The 22,603-nt window shown below is 37.8% G+C and overlaps 1 protein-coding gene across 5 annotated transcripts in view; it reads right to left on the reverse strand.

The window, feature by feature from the left end:
* NUBPL (nucleotide binding protein like) overlaps positions 1-22,603 on the reverse strand; it is a 148,291-nt gene that overhangs the window by 123,120 nt on the left and 2,568 nt on the right. Inside the window, exons 2-5 of one of the 5 annotated variants that reach the window (XM_034768688.1) lie at positions 22,015-22,162; positions 21,556-21,621; positions 17,314-17,348; positions 1,539-1,629 (exon numbers count right to left, since the gene is read on the reverse strand). In XM_034768688.1, coding sequence (XP_034624579.1) covers positions 1,539-1,629; positions 17,314-17,348; positions 21,556-21,621; positions 22,015-22,162 — 340 coding nt within the window. Of the gene's footprint in view, positions 1-1,538; positions 1,630-17,313; positions 17,349-21,555; positions 21,622-22,014; positions 22,163-22,603 lie in introns of those variants that run through there. The other 4 variants (XM_034768689.1, XM_034768690.1, XM_034768691.1 and 1 more) reach the window with 4 other exon arrangements.

Raw genomic sequence — 22,603 nt, forward strand, 5'->3', positions numbered from 1 at the left:
GGTGCTGAAAATTCAGGAATTAAACTTTGCTTGTGCTGCATGGGGTGATTATAGTTGTATATAAACAATATGGGGCGGGGGGGAATTTCCTTTAAAAAAAAAAATAGGAAATTAAATACAAAAACAAAGAAAAAAAATACATAAAAGTTTATTATTTAGGTTTCAAACTCAAGCACAAAGTTAGAAATGCCAAATTTATGGTTGCCTGTACAGTCTTAAATTTGCTCCCCCCCCCCGTGTGTATATTCATTATGATACAGTATTCAATTACATGATCACATTCTATACACATGCTGGAAGCTCAAGGGGGCAAAATAAGTTTGAACAAGAAATCTTAAATTTAGCATATTTTCTAACTTTTGAGTGCTTGACTTCGCAATCTAAAAAAAAAGGACATTTAATAAGGTATATTAACTCCACAAAGATAATAGTATGGATAAAAGCTAGACGGTGTGACATTGCCTTTTACTTAGCAGTGAATTCCTGTCCAGAAATGTTGTGGGTGCCAATGATTCCTGGTAAAGTTGCAGCCCATTTTTGTCACCTTTGAGCTAAAATTGACATATGGCCTCATTTCATACTTGTCTACAGAAACTTATATGTTGACAGTACTGTCCATTTGTCCATTCGTCAGCTGAATGACAATACTTGATCATCATTGGGTAGAGAGTATTGTAGTGACGAGGATGGTTTTGTTTGTGGCCAAATATTTTTAATTTTTGTAAATGGGTTCATTTATTGTCATGACGGATACAACAAATCATTAAATACATTCTGTTTTCGTAATTTGGATAGAAAGAGATTCTCCACTGTACCTGAGCTCTGCCTTGGCACTCTGCAGAGGAGAGACTTACAAGGAAATGATTGTGGCTCTTGAATTCTCAGGTGCCTGACCCTAGTCTACATTAGACACAGCATACCCGTGGCCCCTCCAAGCCCCCTTCTCTCCCCATCCCTTTCTTCCCCTTTCATACTCCCGCACCCTTCCTTCTCCCAACACATCGCTTCTCTCCTCTAATGCCAAAAAGAATAGGTGCAAGAGGCAGCAAAACTTCCTCTCCCATTTTTACACTGGGGGAGGTTTCCCCTATCAAGGAGAAACTCTCCAGCACAAATCTCCTGCCAAAAATCACGGTGGTGGACTGGAGAATCTAGTCCCAAAGCATTAAGGGAAAAGACAGGCAAATGCATTATATCAAACGTCTTTAACCATCATAATCACCCTTCTCCTCTTCCCTAGATATATTTCAAAGTGTTAGTTTTGAAAACAAGTTCATTTGGAAACACTGAAATAATGATCAAAGAAAACAAAACTAGATACATCAAGTCTTCATTCTTATATTAGTGGCCATTCAACATCATACTTAAAATATGGCAGATTTTTAGGAAGTACTAAATGAGGCTTGACCAGCAACATAGAAAAAATACTAAAGCAAATAAGACTTTTTAAAATACCTCTCATAACTTGAAGAAATCCATTTTCTTCAGAAACTGCATTAGATATTGAACAAAAAAAAATTATGTAACTTTACACTTACTTGGTGATAATTCTGGATTTCCTTTCAAATTCATCATCTTTGGAATTGAAGGGCCATATATATCTGCATCAAGCAGACCAACTGCTTTTGTCTGTAGGACCAAAAAATTATGAAGGTCAACACATCTTTTCTGCTTCAAGAAAAATTATCAGTTAAGCAAACTTTCAAAGCTGGCTGCAGAAATAAATGTATGATCTTGATTTCATCCATAATTTAACGCTGTTCCCGCCCTTTCTAAGATACATTTGAAGCAAAAAGTATTATGCATTAAGTACAACAATATTGTCCCTCTAGGATTTGAGCCAGTGGATTCAATTGCAAGAACTAGTTTCTCAGTAACCAGCATCCTCACTCACACAATGAAATATTCCTTATTTATGGTGTTTGCTGTTGATTATTTATGGAAAACTACACCACGAACTTCCTTCTCTTTACACATATATACAAAAGTGTCACAGTCTGGCAAAATATATTCTGCCTCATTATACTTAAATTTGATGTTTTCTATATTAATCAACTGGTAGTGAACAAAGAAATAAAATGAAATAATAATAAAAGGTTAAAATGAAAGGTGAAAATATATTTATGGGACCAGAATCCTTGTCTTCAGATTTCCACATGATAGTTAAAAGAAAATTCAGACTGATGAAGCCAACTGAAGCTGTTATACATGATCCATATTTATTATAAAAGAATGCTTAAAATGTTCTCATTTTTGTACTGCTGACATTGACAAGACAAATAAAAATACAGATTATTCAAATACGTAGATAGGAAATTATTTAGACAAGGAACTTTACATACAAAATTATAACTACTGTTTCCAGGTTTACAACGAAAGCCATTTCAAGAATGGTTACATACATTTTAATTTTAGCAAAAAAATTGTTATTAGCACCAACCGCCGAGATGCACTGCAGGTTACAGCATCTTGCAAACTATCAAGTAAGGAACCAGTCTTGTAAATTCTTGAGCACCTTCAACTTCAGTGAAAGCTGATGGCATTCAACACCATGCAGAATCAGGACCTCAGTAAGCAAACAAAATTTGGGCCTGTTTTAAAGCCTATGAAAGTCAATGGGAGCTTTTCAGTTGACTTCAGTTCACTTTGATTCAGGCTGTCAATGGTCATGCACCAAAAACGTACTTTGGTATTTATTTTGAATGAAGCCTTAATAATAGGAGACCTCACTGCTATAGCATTCTTCTATCACATCTGTGATGAGAAGTAGGGTGAGACAGTTGAACTCTTGAAAATAATCATATTTGTGACTTCGAGTGTAGAGAGGTTTCTACTGAATATCTTAGAACTTTATAAAGAAATGTCTCTAGCTTTGAACAACATATCCAAATGTGAAATGATATCCATAATGTCATTCAGGTTACTATGAATTTTATAACAGCACAAAATAGCTTTCATTAATCAAGTTTTCCAAGTCAGATATGTTAAAAAAAAAATCATGAAAGAAATGTACTTTAATCAAAATTATAAATATTTAGTTCACTACTTGTTAAATGATTCTGAATTATAAGTATATATTTTAAAATTTTACATTTTTGAATAAGCAGGATTTAGTTCATAAATATGTGTGCAACTGAGTGGTAAGTTTGTCGGTTTATTTAACGCTATTTTATTACTAGGTTATCAGTCAAGAGAATTAGAGATTTATATTGTTATAACAGAGTTCAGAAAGACAGCAATAATACTTAATCAATTTAAAAGGTTTCATCTTTGCAGTATATAAACATAGTGCGCCACGAAGTATTAGTGATGAAAAATGAAAACTTATTGCTATAAATCATGGTTGTGATCTTTAAATGAAAAGTAACAATCAACTGTCACCATAAATTCAAACTAGTATGTGGCTACATAACATTCTGTTCTCTGTTCTTGAATATATTTTTTTATCTGAAGACTGGTAGACTGGACAGTATATGTAATCCCCACTAAATGAAATCTTAAGCTTTCATCTCTGTGGGTTTTTTTGTTTTTTGTTTGTTTTACTTTTTTCTTTATAATTTATAACATCCTGTGAAAGCTATAAAAAATACTGTTGTTACTCTGACAAGTTATACTGTTTCATGCCTAATGTATGAAAGCTGCAATTTAAAAGATCGGAAAGCCCCATTTTTATGTTAGATTTCAAAGGCACCAACAACAGTTTTTGCACTTCTTTGTTCTTTGACAAAATGCATATTTTAAAAGATTATAATGATTTCTGACTCAGTCCTTTTATCCATGTCAGCAGCTAATTGAACCCATCAAAACATCATTTTAGGAATTACTTCTGAAATCAAAGTAAATATTACCAGCAGAACCTACCTACTGATTTAAAACTGATTGACATTCTTCCCTCCACTGCTTTTTGTGGGTTTTTTGCAACAAGTCCCATGAACATCCAGAGAGATAATGGAATGAGTTTTGGGAACTCCTTGCTACAATTTTGACATCCGATTGAGGGAAGTGAAAGTTTAAGATAATTTCACTGCCACTGATGGAGTTCGTGCTCTCTCGCTATACTGCCAAACCATCCCCACCAGAGATGATTTCCTCCTGGGATTAAAAATACTTATGAGCAGCAAATATTGTGCCTATGGAGTGCAACAGATTACACTAAGTCCAAGATGTATAAAATAAATAAGTACTCTGGGGATGATACCTTCATATCTCATGGTTTTCATACCGCAAACATTCAAACACTATTCCATATTACAAATCTGATCAGTATACAAAATACACAGTGATAGCTTAATACATTTCCTCAAAAAATCAAAGTAATATGTTTGTTTGCCAAGCAATTTTGCCTCTTTCCAGGATTACAGTTAAAATGAAATGTTTTTGTAATAACAGAAAAAAAACCCACAACAGATTCTCTAGCTGCTTAACCTCTCTTTTCTGCAAGCACAAAAACCTCTGGTATGGGAGATTTGTCACACGTTTATAGAAAAAGGTCTCTTGGGAACCCTCTGCTAAAACATTGGCAGAATGTCACTGTAGACATCGTAGTGTAGGCTTTTCTTCGCCAAGCTATTCAATCCCATATGCCGAGAGGTCTCACATCTCCCTAAGGCAGCAGCTTGCACAGAAAAGGTTGGCCTCAGAAGTGAGCTTTTACTTTTTCCTCCAACCTTTCATTTTGGGCAGCCAAGTATCCCTGGTGTACTAATATCAATCCTTTATTCTATTTTAATTACACTGGCAGAACCTTACTGCAGCTATCAAGGAATCTTCTAAGATTGGCACAGACTGAAGTATCTCTTCCAACATTTTCACAATGCTCTAAATCCCCACAGGCCCAAGAGAACACATCTTAAGGGTTCACCAGGATACCATCCTTATATCACATTGCTGTATCAGAGCTATTCATCCAGTCTATTTCAGATACTGACCAGAATGTAATACAGTTATATGAAATCTGTATTTAAAAATAAGGGATAATTTAAGGAACTCAAACTTTTTTAAAACAGTATGCATTTCAAAAGTAAAACTACTACATTTACCAATGATTTTCTTGGAAGGTATAAATATTTAAATGTCCTAATATAATAAAAACTAAGGCTGTCAAGTGATTAAAAAAATTAAGTGAGATTAATTGCTCTGTTAAACAATAATAGAATACCATTTATTTAAATATTTTTGGATGTTTTCTACATTTTCAAATATATTGATTTCAATTATAACAGAATACAAAGAGTACAGTGCTCACTTTTTATTTTTATTACAAATATTTGCACTGTAAAAAACAAAATAAATAGTATTTTTCAATTCACCTAATACAAGTACTGTAGTGCAATCTCTATCATGAAAGTTGAATTCACAAATGTAAAATTATGTACAAAAAAATAAATACATTCAAAAATAAAATAATGTACAACTGTAGAGCCTACAAGTCCACTCTGTTCTATTTCTTGTTCAGCCAATCGCTCAAACAAGTTTGTTTACATTTGCAGGAGATATTGCTGACCACTTCTTATTTACATCACCTGAAAGTGAGAACAGGTATTGTAATAGCACTGTTGTAGACGGCATCGCAAGATATTTACATGCCAGATGCGCTAAAGATTCGTATGTCCCATCATGCTTCAACCACCATTCCAGAGAACATGCATCCATGCTGATGACAGGTTCTGCTCGATAACAAGCCAAAGCAGTGTGGACCGATGCATGTTCATTTTCACCATCTGAGTTAGATGTCACCAGCAGAAGGTTGATTTTCTTTTTTGGTGGTTCACGTTCTGTAGTTTTCACATCAGAGTGTTTCTCTTTTAAGACTTCTGAAAGCATGTTTCAGACCTCATCCCTCTCAGATTTTGGAAAGCTCTTCAGATTCTTAAACCTTGGGTCGAGTGCTGTAGCTATCTTTAGAAATCTCACATTAGAACCTTCTTTGTGTTTTGTCAAATCTGCAGCGAAAGCGTTCTCAAAATGAACAACGTGCTGAGTCACCATCCGAGACTACTATAACATGAAATACACCGCTACCCAGATATAACGCTGTCTTAGGGAGCCAAAAAATCTTACTGCATTATAGGTGAAACCGCATTATATTGAACTTACTTTGATCCGCTGGAGTGCGCAGCCCTGCCCCCCCCCCGGAGCGCTGCTTTACCGCGTTATATCCGAATTCATGTTATATCGGGGTAGAGGTGTATATAGCAAAATGCAGGTAAAATAGAACCGGAGACATACAATTCTTCCTTAAGAAGTTCAGCTACAAATTTAATTAATGCGTTTTTTTTTAAATGAATGTCTTCAGCATGGAAGCATGTCCTCTGGAATGGTGGCCGAAGCAGGAAGGGACATACGAATGTTTAGCATATCTGGCACATAAATACCTTACAATGCCAGCTACAAAAGTGCCACGTGAACGCCTGTTCTCACTTTCAAGTGACATTGTAAATAAGAAGTGGGCAGCATTATCTCCAGTAAATGTAGACAAACTTGTTTGTCTTAGCAATCGGCTGAACGAGAAGTAGGACTGAGTGGACCTGTAGGCTCTAAAGTTTTGCATTGTTTTGTTTGAGAATGTAGTTATGTAACAAAACAAAAAAATCTACATTTGTAAGTTGCACTTTTACAATAAAGAGATTGCACTACAGTGCTTGTATGAGGAATTGAAAAATAGTGTTTCTTTTGTTTATCTTTTTATAGTGCAAATATTTGTAATAAAAAATAATATGAAGTGAGCAGTGCACATTTTGTATTCTGTGTTGTAACGGAAATCAATATATTGGAAAATGTACAAAAACATCCAAAATATTTAATAAATTTCAATTGGTATTCCATTGTTTAATGATGCAATTAAAACTGTGATTAATCACGATTAATTTTTTTAGTTAATCATGTGAGTTAACTGCGCTTAATTGACAGCCCTAATAAAAACACATATCGATTAGAAAATTAACTTGGTCTCTCACTTGTAGGTCAGCAGGAACTGCAATAGGAGCTGACCCACACAAGACCTGTAATTTCCTTACCCTTCTCAGCACTGCCAAAACCTCTTAATCTCCTAGTCAGTGTACACAGTTTCTTCTAAATTTACAGAAGGATACTAGTATTATTAACACCAATAGCAATTAAAAAACTCCTTACTCTATAAGCAAAAATAATAAAAAACAACCATCAATGTATAGAGAGCAAGGCCTTGTGGTTAGCAATGCTGCAGACCCTGGGGAAAGAAGGGTAGAAATGGGGCATAAACTTTTCTTCACATTATAAATATTCAGCCACTCAACTCATGTTATTTGCTAAACTTCCAACAGCTGATTTTGATAAATATCAAGAAAAAACAGTTTCTCTTGAATTTCACGAGACTTTTCCTTCACCCATTTTCTGAAGTGCGTCTCATGTATAGACAACCAAAAACAGACTTTTATAGATTAGAAACATTTACAAAATATTTTGTACATTATTAATTAATCTGCAAAATCCAAATACTTCAGAATTTCTTGGCTTATTGGGAGTGTTACCTCAAGATATCCTGAACTGACTGAACAGCTTTACACTGCAGTTCTAATTTTACATGCTCATAAATAAACTCTTATATCTTCCCATACCTAATCCATTTTTAATGGATGTGAGGCAATTTGATGTATGCTTTCAATAGAAAAGGAAATGGAATTTAATCTCTATTCTGTTATTAAAAAATGGGGTACAAGATCTCATACCCTAGGAAATACAGTAAGTTCATGGCCTGGCTATAAGAGGAGGACTCTCAAGCATGGAAAATCAATAATGGCATCCTGAGACAAGTACACATCAAATTATTTTAATGAATATTTAACCAGTAAGAGACTGCAGGACAGGACCCCACCAACAGATTGCAGGATAGGATCCATATTAGGGGACACACACACACACACACACACCCCACAACCCTAAAAAACACATATGCTAGTTATTTCAGATACCTGTATTTAAATAAGTAAGTACAAAACGTCTCTGAGGAACCTAGTAGAAAGTTACTGGATTCTGAGAGAGACAAGTGATATGACATTCATTTCCATTGTAAGAGACTGATGTCACAAGACTATTTGCCTACCTCTGAGATATTCAACGCATTTGGGGATAGTTTTCAATTAAATTAACCTATGTCCTTGTTTCTCTAATCATTTGCCCATTTTATAGAGCTGGGCAAACAATATGAATATTAGCAAATATATACAAAAGTAATGACATTTTTTCTAATAAAGTATTCTTTTGTATATATATAAAAAAAATTCACCCAGCTCTATGCAAGACTAACTTCACTGCAAAGATTAAAAAAAAAAAAAAAAAAAAAAACCACAGGTGGATTATGAACCATTTATATTTTTCTCAAACACCTATTTTTCTTTAACCAAGAAACAAGCTTTGAAACAAAACAAAACCCACAAGAATTAGCTCTAATCACACAATATTTATACATATGAATTTTGTATTCATTTAAAAGTTCTTCCCTTTTTGTTTTTCCATTTTACATTGTTTACAATACTGTCTTAATAGCTGAATACACTTTTCTCCAACTGTGTTTGCTGTACTTCTCCATTTAGCTAATCATTAACTTTTCCCCATTTCTCCTGCATTATGAGGCAATGTGTTTATGTTTATAATTTCACTGTGCGATAATGAAGATAATAAAACAGTTGTTGTTTAAGATGCATATGTTGTTAACTGGAGCTCCTTCTGCTGGTTGGCTGCTTCTTTAACAACACAACAAAATATTGAAAGTCCTTATATTAAAAATGCTTTTATATTTCTTTTGCAACCAAATGATTTGCTATGGAAACCAAAGTCTATTCCCTAAAAATGACAAATTTAAAGTGGCACAAATTTTGGTGCCAATCTACTTGACACACTCCCTTTACAGGGAGCAGGTTAGAATATGTAAAATCAGATACTTGCCCATTACATAATCAAACTACTCTACGCAGAAGCCATTTGCTTAAACTTAAACACTAATTTGTTCCATACTGTTTTACCCCTGGCTCCTCTGCCCCTCACACCATAATAAATGGTTTCACTCTTTACTTCGGAATGTAAATTTTCTTGGGAAGAAGAGGAGATTCTAAAGGCGGCTGACTAGAGAGTTTGCCTCATAGTGACAGGATAAACATACAGTCTCCCAACTGGATTTGTGCCATCCTTAGTCACGCACAGCTGGTGTTTGCTCACTAAAATACTCTGTTCATAAACAAGCAATCTCAATCCTATTATTGCTGGCATCTATTAATTCAAGTTGTTTCAACTATAAAATTGTCTCTGGCCATGTAGCTTTCATAAATAGTCATTCCATTCTGAATACGAATCATCTGGCATAAAAACCAAAAATTCTTTTGAGTGCTCCTGGGGGAGCAGAACTAACTGCTGCTACATCAAAGGAACTAGAAGAATCGTCTGTCAAAACTAAGCAAGCAATTAAAAATAGGACACATGAGTAAAACTTAAGTTACCTCCCTAAAAGTATAGATTTATACATCTCAGCACAGCTGCAAGAGCTTGCACAATTCTTAGCACTAATTAACTAATCCATATATAACAGGTAACCCACGGGTGCTACAAGTTGGAGGAGCCAGCACTAAGTCAAGACTACATTCCTAGCCTTTCTGGCCTTGCATTTAAAAAGCACTTCATATTGGACATGAGGTTTTCATTAGATACTTAAATGAAATCCTGTTTAAAATTAAATTATTTTCTGTTTAATTAGTCAGGGGTGGGTTATGTGGGGTGAGTTCAAAAGGTAACATCTCTGCATAACAAACAGCCACACCCACAGGGGTGGTTTGCTTGCACCTGGTCCTGGCAACTCACTCAACTCTCACCAGTGGTCTGGGTGGTTGTGTGTGCATCACAGGGCCACACCTTGGGACCTTGCCTTGGCTTGAATGCTAAATCTACTGAGGGTAACTAATAGTAACAAACACTAGTGAAAGGGCATGTCTGGCCCACCAAGTGCACAAAAGTCTCCAACGGTGAAGCCAGCAAAACAACTTCCAAAAGTATAACAAGGCAGAAAGTGCTATAGCAAGCTAGTGGATAGCTTACAGCAGTGTTGCAAACAAATTACGATACACTGATCAAGCAGAAAGCCAAGAAGTCATGGTTGAATACTTGGCAAAAACGAAGAATGGAAGGAGAAACAAAAGCAAGCCAGCTTGCTCATCGCCCAGATAAACAAGGGCCAACGTGTTCATTACTCAGAAACCAAGGTGGGGGTGTGTGTGAAAAGAATGCGATCAGAACAAATACAACAACACACAAAAAAGGGAATTACATGATGAACTTGAAGGATATGACATGTATAGGAACATGGAATATAAGAACATTAGACCATGCTGGAGCACTTGAAGTAATGATCTACGAATTGAAAAGATACGATTGGGAAATCACTGGTCTATGCGAAACGAGATGAGAAGGCAAAGGACAATTCTATCACAATGAACTAATGGTAGACACTAGTATGGAGTTGCACTGGTGCTAAAGCAGAAGGCAAGCCAGGCTCTTAAGGCATTTCACATGATATCACCTCATACACTGAAGGCAAAAAGTGTAATAGAGATGGGACGCTTTAATGCAAAAGTAGGACTGGACTGGAATTCCTGGGCTCCAGCAATAGACAGATTTGGACTCCGTGAAGAAAACAAATGAGAAGAAAAGCCACTAAATTCCTGCCTAATCAACAACCCTGTAATAACAAACAGGGCTATTTCAACAAAGAAAGCTGCAGAGGAAATGGATTGGGTATCACCTGATGGGCAAACAAAGAGATGACAGACTTTGTATTTGTGAATCGCAGATAGAAATCAAGTGTGTTGTCATGCAGATCATTTGTGGCCAGTATCAGATCATATATTAGTGTTGGCATCAATGAAGTCGAGACTGAGAACCACCTAAAAAGTGCCGAGAACTAAGATTTATGACATGGACAAATTGAAAGAGCCAGACATAAATCAAAAAAATACAACAAAAGCCATGAAGAAAAACATCACGTCTCTGGTGAAAGAAAAAAATTAATGTTGAAGAGACATGGAACAGTGTAAAAAATGGGATTACAAGAGCAGCTGAACATGCACTGGGCCAAAACAAAGAAAGTAGGGTGGATAACGGATGAAATGCTGAAGTTGAGTGATAAGTGTAGGAAGCTGAAGTAGAGTGCAAAGGAAGACACTAGTCTAAGAGATGAGTACAATAGGTTGACCAGAGAGATAAAAACAGAAAGCGGGGAGAGACAGAAACAACTGGATAAGCAAACAATGTGAAGAATACATAAAGAGAAAGATAAGAGAACTGAGTCAGACATACCAGTTGAAGATGGCAGTGAAAGAAAAGCTCAAGTAAATAACTGAGGATGAACGAGCAAAGAATAAGCAATTAAAGAATATTTTGAAGAGCTGTAAAATGTGCAGAACACAGTAGATGAAATGGACTTAGAGAAGCTTCCCAATACAAATGAGGGAGAGCAGATACCAGAATTCTTAGAAAAAAAAGTAGTAAAGATCTCGATAGAAAGTCTGAAAAAGAAAAAAGGTGCTGGAAAATGACAACATAACCACAGAGCTGTTGCAAGCAGGTGAGAAACACAGTGGAAAGACAATGCACAAGCTGTTCCACAAGATTTACAAAGAAGAGCATGTGCTGAGCTAATAGGGGAAAGCAATAATAGTATCAATCTATAAAGAAGGGAGGTAAGTGAGTCCATGAACCAAAGAGAAATCAGCTTATTGAGAATGCCAGGAAAAGCATTCACCAAGACATTGCAGAAGCAAATGAAGAGATCCTCTGCAAGCACTGCTTCTGTGTAACAGGCTGGATTTAGAACCAATACAAAATATCAGCTATTTGTGATAAGACAGATATCGAAGGAGTACACAGAACACAACCAAAGCTGCTATAACAACTTTATTGACTTCAAACCGGCTTCTGAGACCATTTGGCAGATAGGGTTTTAGTCAGTTAAGTTTTAAAAATGTATTGCATTCCTGAGAAACTGATCAAGCAGATGGAAAACATCTATGGCAAGTCGAGGAGTGCAGTGAGAGTAAACAAGATAATGGAATGGTTCAGGACAACTGTAGGAGTGAGACAAGGATGCATGTTACTACCAGATTTTTTTTCAACTTGGTACTGGAAGCATCAATGGTTGTAGCACTGAGAGATGAAACAGGAGTAGTCATATTATGTGGAAGGACAGTACACAACTTCAGGCGTGTAGACAATGTTGATCTCAAAGTATTGACCAAGGAGGATTGTCACAGGCTGACTGGCCCCTTAAGAGGGATCTGGGGCCAATACACCTGGACTAATTACCTGAATGATTAAAAGGAGGGAATCTGGACTCATAGGTGGCTTGGGCTAGAGAGGTCTCATCCCCTCAATATCTATTTTCTGAGCTACCCCACTGCCTGCCCAGTTCAGCAGGCGAAGCTCCATGTCTGAACTGGGCTCCAGGGCCAGGAAGGTGACAGAGTGGAGCACTACAGGGGGAGGTCCCCACCTGCACACTGAATTCCCAACAGGTGGAACTAGATTCCTCAGTGTCACCAGGAAGAGATGGCTCCTGAGCCGTGCTTCCATGAAGGTTTGCTGGAAGGGGGCAAGAGTTCTGGGGGAAGGAGGTGGATCCTGAGGTGACTGAGAGGGCAAGAGGGAGGAGAGTCTCATAAGAAGGGGGAGATATGGAGGTGATTGTCTCAGTCCCCCAAGACAGAGCCACCACTGTAGGGTGAGTTCAGGGCAGAGTAGGGCCTGCTCTCTCGTCCACCTCCTAATCAATATTTTCACCAGCTGCCTATGCCTGGGCTTTGTAAGGGACTGAATTCCTCCTAAAAAGGGAAATTTAATTATAACAATAAACGCAGCTATGGGGAGGAAATCAAAAAGGAAAATACAAGTAGTGTTGAAAACTCAGAGAGAGCAATGAGGGCCAGGAGTCAGGAGCAAGGAAATGCTGCTGGAGACAGCAAGGACAAGTTGGAGAGCTGGTTGAGTTGGGTCTGGGCTCCTAAGAGAAACAGGCTAGTACACCTTTCTGGACCCGTCAAAGTCAGAAAGACTGCAACCCCAGGAAAAGGGTCCTGGGAAACCTCATTGCTCTATAGGGAAAAAAGCTGGAAAAGTAGCCAGGGAGGCTGAGGTTTGTTTGGTTGTGGACAATGGAAGTCAGACCAAAGGTGACAGGGGGAGAGGGAGACTGTTTGCCACGTGGGAGACAGAAATTCTAAGTTTGTCCAATAGGAGGCTGGGAGGAGGAAGTCAAGAGTTGAAACAGCAAAGCGCCCAGACCACAGAAAAGAAAAACTGTGACCCACTGAGAGATTGGGAAGAGACTGTTTTAGTTATTACATGCTAACAACATAGCTCCGAGAATGGGTGTATTACATGACTCCAGTCTTGGTCATATGACAAAGACCCCTAAGGAACAGGAAAACAAAGAGCAGATACTGCTAAGCTGCCCGAGACAAGGATGGGATGCCACAGAGCAGGTGTATACATCTACAAGGATTTACAGAGAATAACTCACAAGGTAGGCAAAAGGCAAAAAATTTGGATTGAAGATCAGCACGGATAATGGGAACTGTCAAGATGACATATAAAGAAAAATTGGACTAGCCACTACTGCATTTGGAAAATTCTGGAAGATCTGAAAGTCTGAAGACATTTCAAGAATCATGAAGCATATATGAGACAACTGTTGTGCCAATACTGCTGAACAAGTCAGAAAGCAGATAAACGAAATATATTGACTGCAGATATGACCTGGCTGTGGGGAATAACAATTCAAGGAAGAAGACTGGAGATCATTCATGGTGATACATACCAGAATGCAAGGAACTAGAAATAGAGGAAGACCGAGGATGTGTTCGATAGACACAGAACTAAAAGGTTAAAAAATGAACAAAGCTGTAAAGCTGGTACAAGACAGAAAGCTGCAAAGGGTACTAACTCCATTGTTATGTAGGTTCTTGTGAACCACAGAGGGCAATTTATGAACATCAATGTGGGTTGCACTGGAAAAGTCATGATGCCCAGGTTTTCCACTGATCACAAGTCTACACTCATGGACAGGCTGAGACAATTCCCACCAAGTGACATTGTCATAAATGGAGTTACTGTCCCCACTGTTATTCCGGGGGACCCTGCATACCTCCTTTTTTACTAGGCTTATGAATCCATACCCTGATTTCAGAGGCCCTGGCAAAAGAGGATTTAATTACACACTCAGCAGGTGCAGAATGGTTGTTCAATGTGCTTTTGGGAGATTGAATCCCATTGGAGACATTTATAGAACCATTTGGATGCCAGTGTCATCGACGCTGTCCACATTACCGTGGCTTGCTGTGCTCCTCACAATCTTTGTGAAGCCAGAGGTGAGCCATCTCCCTCTGAACAGACCTATGACAATGAGGGGCCACTGAATCAGTACATTCAGCCAGAAAGTGCACCTACCACATCTGGAGCTGGATGCATCCAGGCCACAGAGGTCAGAGATGCTTTGTGTTCCCACATTGTGGACTTGTATGCCCAATGGAAGAGAGGGAATAGTACCTTTATGAATGTGCTGGGGGGGGCGAGGTATGGGGGCAGGTAGGATGTTTGGGGAGAGGTGTGGAATTTTAGTACCAATACAATGTACTTATGAATGACATGACCACTTATAAAATGGGGGAGGGATATTATTCACAGTATAGAATCATAGGGTTAGAAGGGACCACAAGGGTCATCTAGTCTAACCCCCTGCCAAACTGCAGGATTTGTTGTCTAAACCACCCAAGACAAATGGCTATCCAGCCTCCTTTTTAAAAACTTCAGGGAAAGAAGCTTCCACAACCTCCCTAGGCAGTCTGTTCCATTGTCCTACTGTTCTTACAGTTAGGAAGTTTTACCTGAGATTTAATCTAAGACTGTATAGATTGATGTAAAAAAGTGATTGAAGTTTGAACTAATATAGATAACTATATTGAGGGAAAGTCTGTTCATACTAATTCCTAATTGTCCCTGCTCATGTGTTCACCTTATTATTTTGAATATACATTGTATAATGTGAAGCAGTAACAGAAACAAACTTTCTTGATTAAATAAAAAATGTATAAACATGTGTTAGAAAAGTACAACATTCACCATTGCCAGGCAGGTCTGCTAACATTACCACACCAAAACCCCAGTAACAGCAGAACCTTACAGAAATCAAAAACAAAACAAAAAAACTACTTCCACTACATGACAGGGGAAGAGGACCAACTCCTTCTTAAGTTTTAACCCAGTGGTTAGAGTACTCACCTAGATGAGTGAGACCCCCAGTTCATGTAGCCCATCCTCCTGAGCGGAAGAAGAGATTTGAACAGGTATCTCCCACCTTTCAGGTGAATGTCCTAACCAGTGGGCAACGGGATATTCTGATGTAGTGCTCCCTCAATCTCTCCTGTTGAAACTGTTCCACTGTGCATAAAATAATGAAAAACTCATTGGGCCAGAGAGAGAAAGAGAACAAGCATGAGGATGACTCCCTAGCTTTGTAGTTAGAGCACTCACCAGGGAAATGGGAGATCCAGAATCCAGCTCCCTGCTCCAATGACTTTTTTTTTAAATTATTCAATTCTGTTGAAGTTGTTCCACAAGTGACCGGCAGAGCCTTACACCAGATTATCCCATAACCCAGTGGATAGGGCATTCCCTTCAGAGACTGCAACTCCCTGTTCAAATCCCATCTCCAATGGAAGAGGAACTTGAGCTGGGGCATCTCCCACATCCTAAGTGAGAGCCCTAACCACTGGGCTAAAGGTTATGAGGGAAGTTGTTGTTCTCCCCTAGCTTCTTGTAAAAGCAGCATATGCATCTAACCCCGAAAAGAGTTTGCAGCTGAGAATCCCAAACAGAGGGAAGCGCTTCCCTTCCACCTGGACTTGGGCTCCAAACTGCCAGGGGGTAGGGCTTAGAACACAACCTTCACATTGGCACCTCCCATTGGCTAGCTTAGGCAGGTTGTCACCCAGCGTGCTGTCTTTTGTGCATCCTATTTGGAGATGTCTACATCTCCCCATTCATTGTATAAGGAGCCCTAGGCGCCTAACTCAGGCTTGATGAATCCCAGTGATTTTGCAGGTACTTACAATTTAGGCATCATCATGCCTAAGTTTCTTTCTGAATCTAGTCCTATATGTATTTGCTCTATACAGCAGCTAATGCCTTATCCATACAAACAGTATTTTATAGATCTTCCTTTGTTCTTAGATATAATGGAGACTTGCATAAGACACAAAGAACCTGGCCTACTTCTGAGTTGACTTATTTCTCATAGACTCATAGACTTATAGACTTTAAGGTCAGAAGGGACCATTATGATCATCTGGTCTGACCCCCTGCATGCTGCAGGCCACAAAACCGTCCCTACCCCTTCCCTGGACTCTGCTGTTGAAGTCCCCAATCCTGTGTTTTAGTGACTTCAATCGGCAGAGACCCTCCTGCTAGTGGAACTACTCCAAATTTACAGGTTTCAGAGTGGTAGCTGTATTAGTCTGTCAGCAAAAACAACAAGGAGTCCTTGTGGTACCTTAGAGACTAACACATTTATTTGGGCATAAGCTTTTGTGGGTTAGAGCCCACTTAAGCTTATGCCCAAATAAATGTGTTAGTCTCTAAGGTGCCACAAGGACTCCTCGTTGTTTTTCTCAATTTACAGTGGCTGGTGAGCATAATAAAGCCTTCTTATTCTTAACAGTACACTGGTTCCAGCTGCCCATTTCTGACCTGAAATTACAGTCTTAGCTTTGTGATATCACCCACTAGTTACAGTAATCATCTTGTGTTAGTCTTTACAAATAACTGACTTTAAGGCTTCAGGGAGACATTTAGTTCCTTTTTCTTCAGCCTTTCATTTCAAGTATTTTTGTATATTAATTTCTCCCGTAGAAGAATAAACCTCTGTTACCATTATCTATCACCTACACAACTTTTTTTCCAAATCGGTATAATGAAAACATAGACTCAAGCCTGTGCCAATAGTCACTAGTATGGACCTACGTGCCCTTGCAAAATCCAGCAAACTCACTGAGACACTGATAGGGGCAGAGGAGAGTGCTAGCAAACCCAAGTGAAGGATCAGGACTACTGACTCATTCACTGTGCCAACATAATAAACAAATCAACATAAAATGTAAAATGCTATGAAAAATAAAGGAATTTATTCAGAGTAAATACTTTGATTTCATTTAACTAGCGGCACCCAATAGTAACTTTTTATTTACAACACTTATGACAAACTAGGTTTATTTTATGTTTGATAATTAATTGTTCACCTACCGAATCATGTGCTGCTAATGCAAGGGCTATGTTTACTGTAAGGAAGGGAAAAAAAAAAGTTAACAGCAGAATTTTATTTCCCAAATATTTTACAATTTTATGAACCTCCATAAGAAGGGAAGAGACATCTAATATAAATATTGAACATGTGATTATAATTGCCAGTTTAGTTCTTAAGGCTTGTCTTCACTGCAATAGTTTGGGCATTACTTCACTGGCAATGTTAAAGCACTGGCCGCGGCCAGTGCTTTAACATGGCTGTGTAGTCGCGGCATAGCGCTGGGAGACAGCTCTCCCAGCACTAGGGAAAAAAAAACAAAAAACAATCCACCTTCACGAGGGGAATGGCTACTAGCGCTGGTGCACTGTCTACACTGGCACTTTACAGTGCTGAAACGTGCAGCGCTCAGGGGGTTGTTTTTTCACACCCCTGAGCAAGAAAGTTGCAGCACTGTAAAGTGCCAGTGTAGACAAGCCTTTAGCTCAAGTCAGTACACTTGAGTTAACCACCTAGCTCCAGTGAGAGTAGAATGACCACACCGTAAAACAACACAGGAGCTATACAGTGATTTTGTCAGCAGCACATAGTGACTGGATTAGCATCTGATGAGTTGTTAAAAGCAACAGAGTCCTGTGGCACCTTTAAGACTAACAGATGTATTGGAGCATAAGCTTTCGTGGGTGAATGCCCACTTCGTCAGATGCATGTTGTTGTAACTCAAGATGCTGCATCCCCATTGCATGATCAGTTCCAGCATTAGCAGCACTTGAGCTTCAACACCCCCACACTCCCTAAAGGGCTAACTAGTTTTATCTTAAAGCACCACTTAACTCAAACTAGGGATTTGTGGGTGAATGGAATCAGATTAGGGGCAAAACTCGAGTCATAGCTTGAATTAATAATGAAGGCAAGCCTTTAATTTCTAAGAGACCGTGCAAAATAAAAAAAATTAAAAAAAGGGGGGTTCAAAATGTACTCTACCAAAAGAAAAGCTTGAGAAAACTCTTTGCGATTTCTGTTAGAGAATTTAATACCAATTTGATTTTTTAAAGGCGTAACAGGTTGTACTTAAAAAAAAAAAAAAAAAAAAAAAAACATACAGATTTACTTACCATGCTCTCCACTAACCCTTTTAAATTTAGTGACCAGTGACCTGCACCGTTAAAAACAGGCTTGTGCCATTTTTTGCTTGCATATGATTATTTTAAAAAAAAATAAAACAAAAAACATTAAAAAAAAAAAGATGTTGACATTTTCTGTTACAGGAACAAAACCAGGTTTTTGCTTGATTGTTACTTTAAATTTCAAATCTTATCTACCCTGTAAGCATCTGTAGCAGTGCTGTATGGGAAATTTTCAACAATGGGGGAGACAATAAAAGCAGATTCATCAAAACAAACTTTTGCAGGAACATTCCAGTTTTGACAAAATTTACTCAAGAAAGGTTTCTCAGGTCCAGTTTGGAATTTCTGGCCAAAACCAGAGAGAAACAGAGACATTAGCACATCAGCATGGTGGCTAGGGCTTTCATCTAGGATATGGAGACCTAGGTTCAAATCGGTGATCTGAATCATCCTAATAACCAGGCTATTTGCTGTTCTCTGTTGGGTAGGTCTGTCTGTCTCACTCTCTTACTTACTTCAAAAGGTCTCACGTTCGCCACAATGCAGAACAGGAACATTTTTGAACCAGTGAAAAATTTTCACAGGATGGGAAAACCATTGTCCACCCAACTCTAGTGTGGAAGCAACTTAAGAACTTGTGAAACTTGACAAGAGACTGAACACTGAGCAATTGAGAAGGACTTTTAGTCAGATGGTTTACAGTTTTTATATTTTTGTTTGTTTGTGTCAACCTTTATTTAACTCTAGTACTTGGAAAGAAAGGATGTTTTTATGAAACATTCAACAACGCAACACCTTCAACTAAGGTACAAGACCCTCAAGAAGTCCTTCAACAAAACCAGAAGATTACTTGACCTTCCTGATAGTTCCAAGTTAAAAACAAGCATTAAAAAAAAAAATTAAATTAAAACCTCTTTTGGCCTTCTTTATACATTATTAAAAAAAAAAGGGGGGGAGGGCACAAACCCAAGTTCAATTCTCTAAAGCAGCTCCAGTCTTTTTAGTAACAAGAAGGACGAGATAGATTTGTTGCAAGGTTGGCAGGGCAAGGAAAAGTTTAAATAAATTACAAAAACAGAGCTAAGATCTTTGCATGAAGAAAGTCTGGCAAGAGGGAAAACTGGAATGGAAGTGGAATGGAGGCATGAAGAGAGAGGTAGGAAGGAATAAAAATAAACCACATAATAGATGAATGGAAAATAGTACAGGAGAAGAGAAACACCAAAAGGATAAAAAGAGGAAGAAAAGCTTTTTCACACAAAATAGCACCTCCTCTCAGTCACTGATAGGAACTGCTGTTTCCAGAAGATCCAGATCAGTTGTGTGAAAGTGACAGAAGAAACTGGGAAGTTGATTTAGCTTCTTGTAAAGGTAGAAAAGTTATAGGGCAATGGAAGAAAAAGAGAGAAACATCATTCAACAATAAACACAATGGCTGATTAAGAAATGGTCTTGGATAGGCTTTCCCTGGGACTCACATCCAGTTGTCCTAAAATGGAGGGGTGGTTGAGGCCGGAATGTAAGAATACTTAAGCAATGAAAAATGAGGTAAACAGAGGCTCAGAGATATAGGATGGGATGCTGAGGTCTGCAAAGCAGTCACATAAATCTGTAGAAATATCTACCCAAGCGTCCTTTAACAAAACGGACAGGGTACACAACTTTAAAGGCAAATTAATCCCAGATTTCAGCAGCGATGTAATGGGCTGAATAAAAATTCTGCAATTATCTGACATTTAGATATTCATCTTAACACTGAAATTTATTCTCATTTTGACAAATGAGCACCCAGAGACTGCTTTATCTTCTCAGTACACATATGCAATACCCATTGAAAGGAGACTATAGCTCCAAAACACCAATCCTTGGACAGTGAATTTAGATTTAAGCTACATCTTCGATATTTATTACTTTGTTATGTAGTTTGAGGGTGCAGTCCATTTATATGGTCAAAGAACTGGAATCTCTGCCCATATTTAAAAAAAATAGAATTTAGTTAACTTAATCTAGACACCAATAAGTAGCCATGGATTCAGCTTGTTCATTTGTGGACATAAAGGAGTAAGTTGTTTTTATTGTTGGAAAGTCAACTTTACAAACCAGACTATCACCAACCTAACTAAGAACAGTGAATTACAATCACCAGCCAGCAAGCACATTGTAAAGAAATGCACAAATTGATTATTCTTTATGATGTGTCTGTAGAGAGGTGAAATCTAAAATAAGGAAATTCACTCAATCCGTACTTCAGTTTACAATCACTATGGCAATTCCAAATTAAACATGTCTGTGTTTTGTTTTTGTTTCTTTAATTTAACAGCCTGTCCTTTCCGTGCCTGGCAACCCAGAAAATGAACTATATATGTATGTAGAGCTATGACCATCTTATTTAGAATATAGACTTTGAACAAAAAATCTGAGGATTTCATCAAGAAATATATATTAAAAAAAAAATAGGCAACATTCAGTTACAGGGATATTACCTTCTTAATATGGATTCTGGAAGAGAGATTTTTAAATGTATTTACAAAGGCTAATATAAAGAGAAATATTTCCCAAGTAACTTTAATGTCAGCAAGACTTTTTTATTAGTAATATTAAACAAACCTCTGCAGTGTTATCAACCCAAATGTAACATCATAGTTCTATTGCCTAGGAATCACAGTTAAATGTTAATCATTAGTTTGAAATCAAGTTAGATGGGAAAAAAAAGGAGTCAAAGCCATTTCAGGTACTGTATACACTTGTGAGGCCCTCTACCAATTTTTGTGGTTTTGTTTTTCCTTGGGTAATGTTTACACAAACAACTGAGAAAATGGACAAAAGGTCCTTATCCTGCCAGCTTCCCTACATGGGCAGATCCCTGACTCCCACTGAAGAAAATGAGTCTCCACGTGTGTCAGAAGTCCACTTGCACTGAGCAGCTTGCACAATGGAGGTCTAACTTAGATCCTGATCCTGCAGTATGGTTTATTTATAGGCAGACCTCTGCATCCATGTGGAGCTACTTCGATCACAGGGAGACCCTGCAGAGGTATAAGGGCCTATCCAAAATGACTCGACTATAGGATCAAGGCATATGAAGTCTACAAGGTACACAGTGAAACTGACTCTTACACGAAGTGTTGTGATTGTCAAATGCAGAAAGACAGACAGACGCTTTCTCCTCCGCCCCCTGCAATACTGTTAAAATAATCTTAGGTGTTATTTGCACAATTATAGATGAAAAACATTCAAACGGACAGTATCCTTTTAAACTCTTGCAGACTACATAGAAGTGAAACTGACTTGTATGGTTTCACAGTTTCAGACTGAATTAAATTCAAAAAATTGCCTAAGAGCTGAAAAGTAAAGTAGATTTTTTAAATGCTTTTAGTTTTTACTAATATTGCTGTACTACAGATCTTTAATAAATATAAATATGCATGTTTTTATTTTGCTGTTTACTGCCTGTGTAATTTTTTTGTTTATTAATGTATTTGTATAAATATACCAAGCTCTTATGCATGTTATAAAACAGAAATAAATACCAGCACAATAATAAAAATGGATGACAGATCAGACACAAAAACTTACCTGCTGTTGTTGACTTTCCAACTCCCCCTTTCCCAGAAGCAAAAACCAGTACCTGCTTAACTCCTTCTATTGGCTTTTGTTTTGGAAGTCCTCGAGACATGATTTGAGCACGTTTTTCTTTTAGAAACCCATCATTAGTGCTTGATGACTTAACAAAACAAAAACAAAAAATAAATATATACTGTTTTGTTACAGATGTACAAGTCCTATAGTCTTTGAAAGAAAACATTTCAAAGAAGCTGGATTCCAGGAAAGTAACAGTCACATTAAGACTCAATGGCCCTGCCTACACTTTTGCACGTGAGTAGTCCTATTTATTCAGTGGGAATTATCTTGTGTATACAGTGCCTTGCATAATGAACAGGAGTACTTGTGGCACCTTAGAGACTAACAAATTTATTAGAGCATACAGTTACTCATATATATCTTGCAATATCAGGGCCTAATTCAGGAGTGATCCAACTGATGTCAGTGAAGTTACAAGTGCGCATAACTGGAAAAGTATTGCCAGCCTCAAAATGTTCAAAAATCACAGACTGCACACCCAAAAAATTATGAGTTTAACTTAAACATCCTGAAATTTCTAACT

The sequence above is a fragment of the Trachemys scripta genome, chromosome 4 (assembly GCF_013100865.1).
Source record: "Trachemys scripta elegans isolate TJP31775 chromosome 4, CAS_Tse_1.0, whole genome shotgun sequence".
NCBI classification, from domain to species: Eukaryota; Metazoa; Chordata; order Testudines; family Emydidae; genus Trachemys; species Trachemys scripta.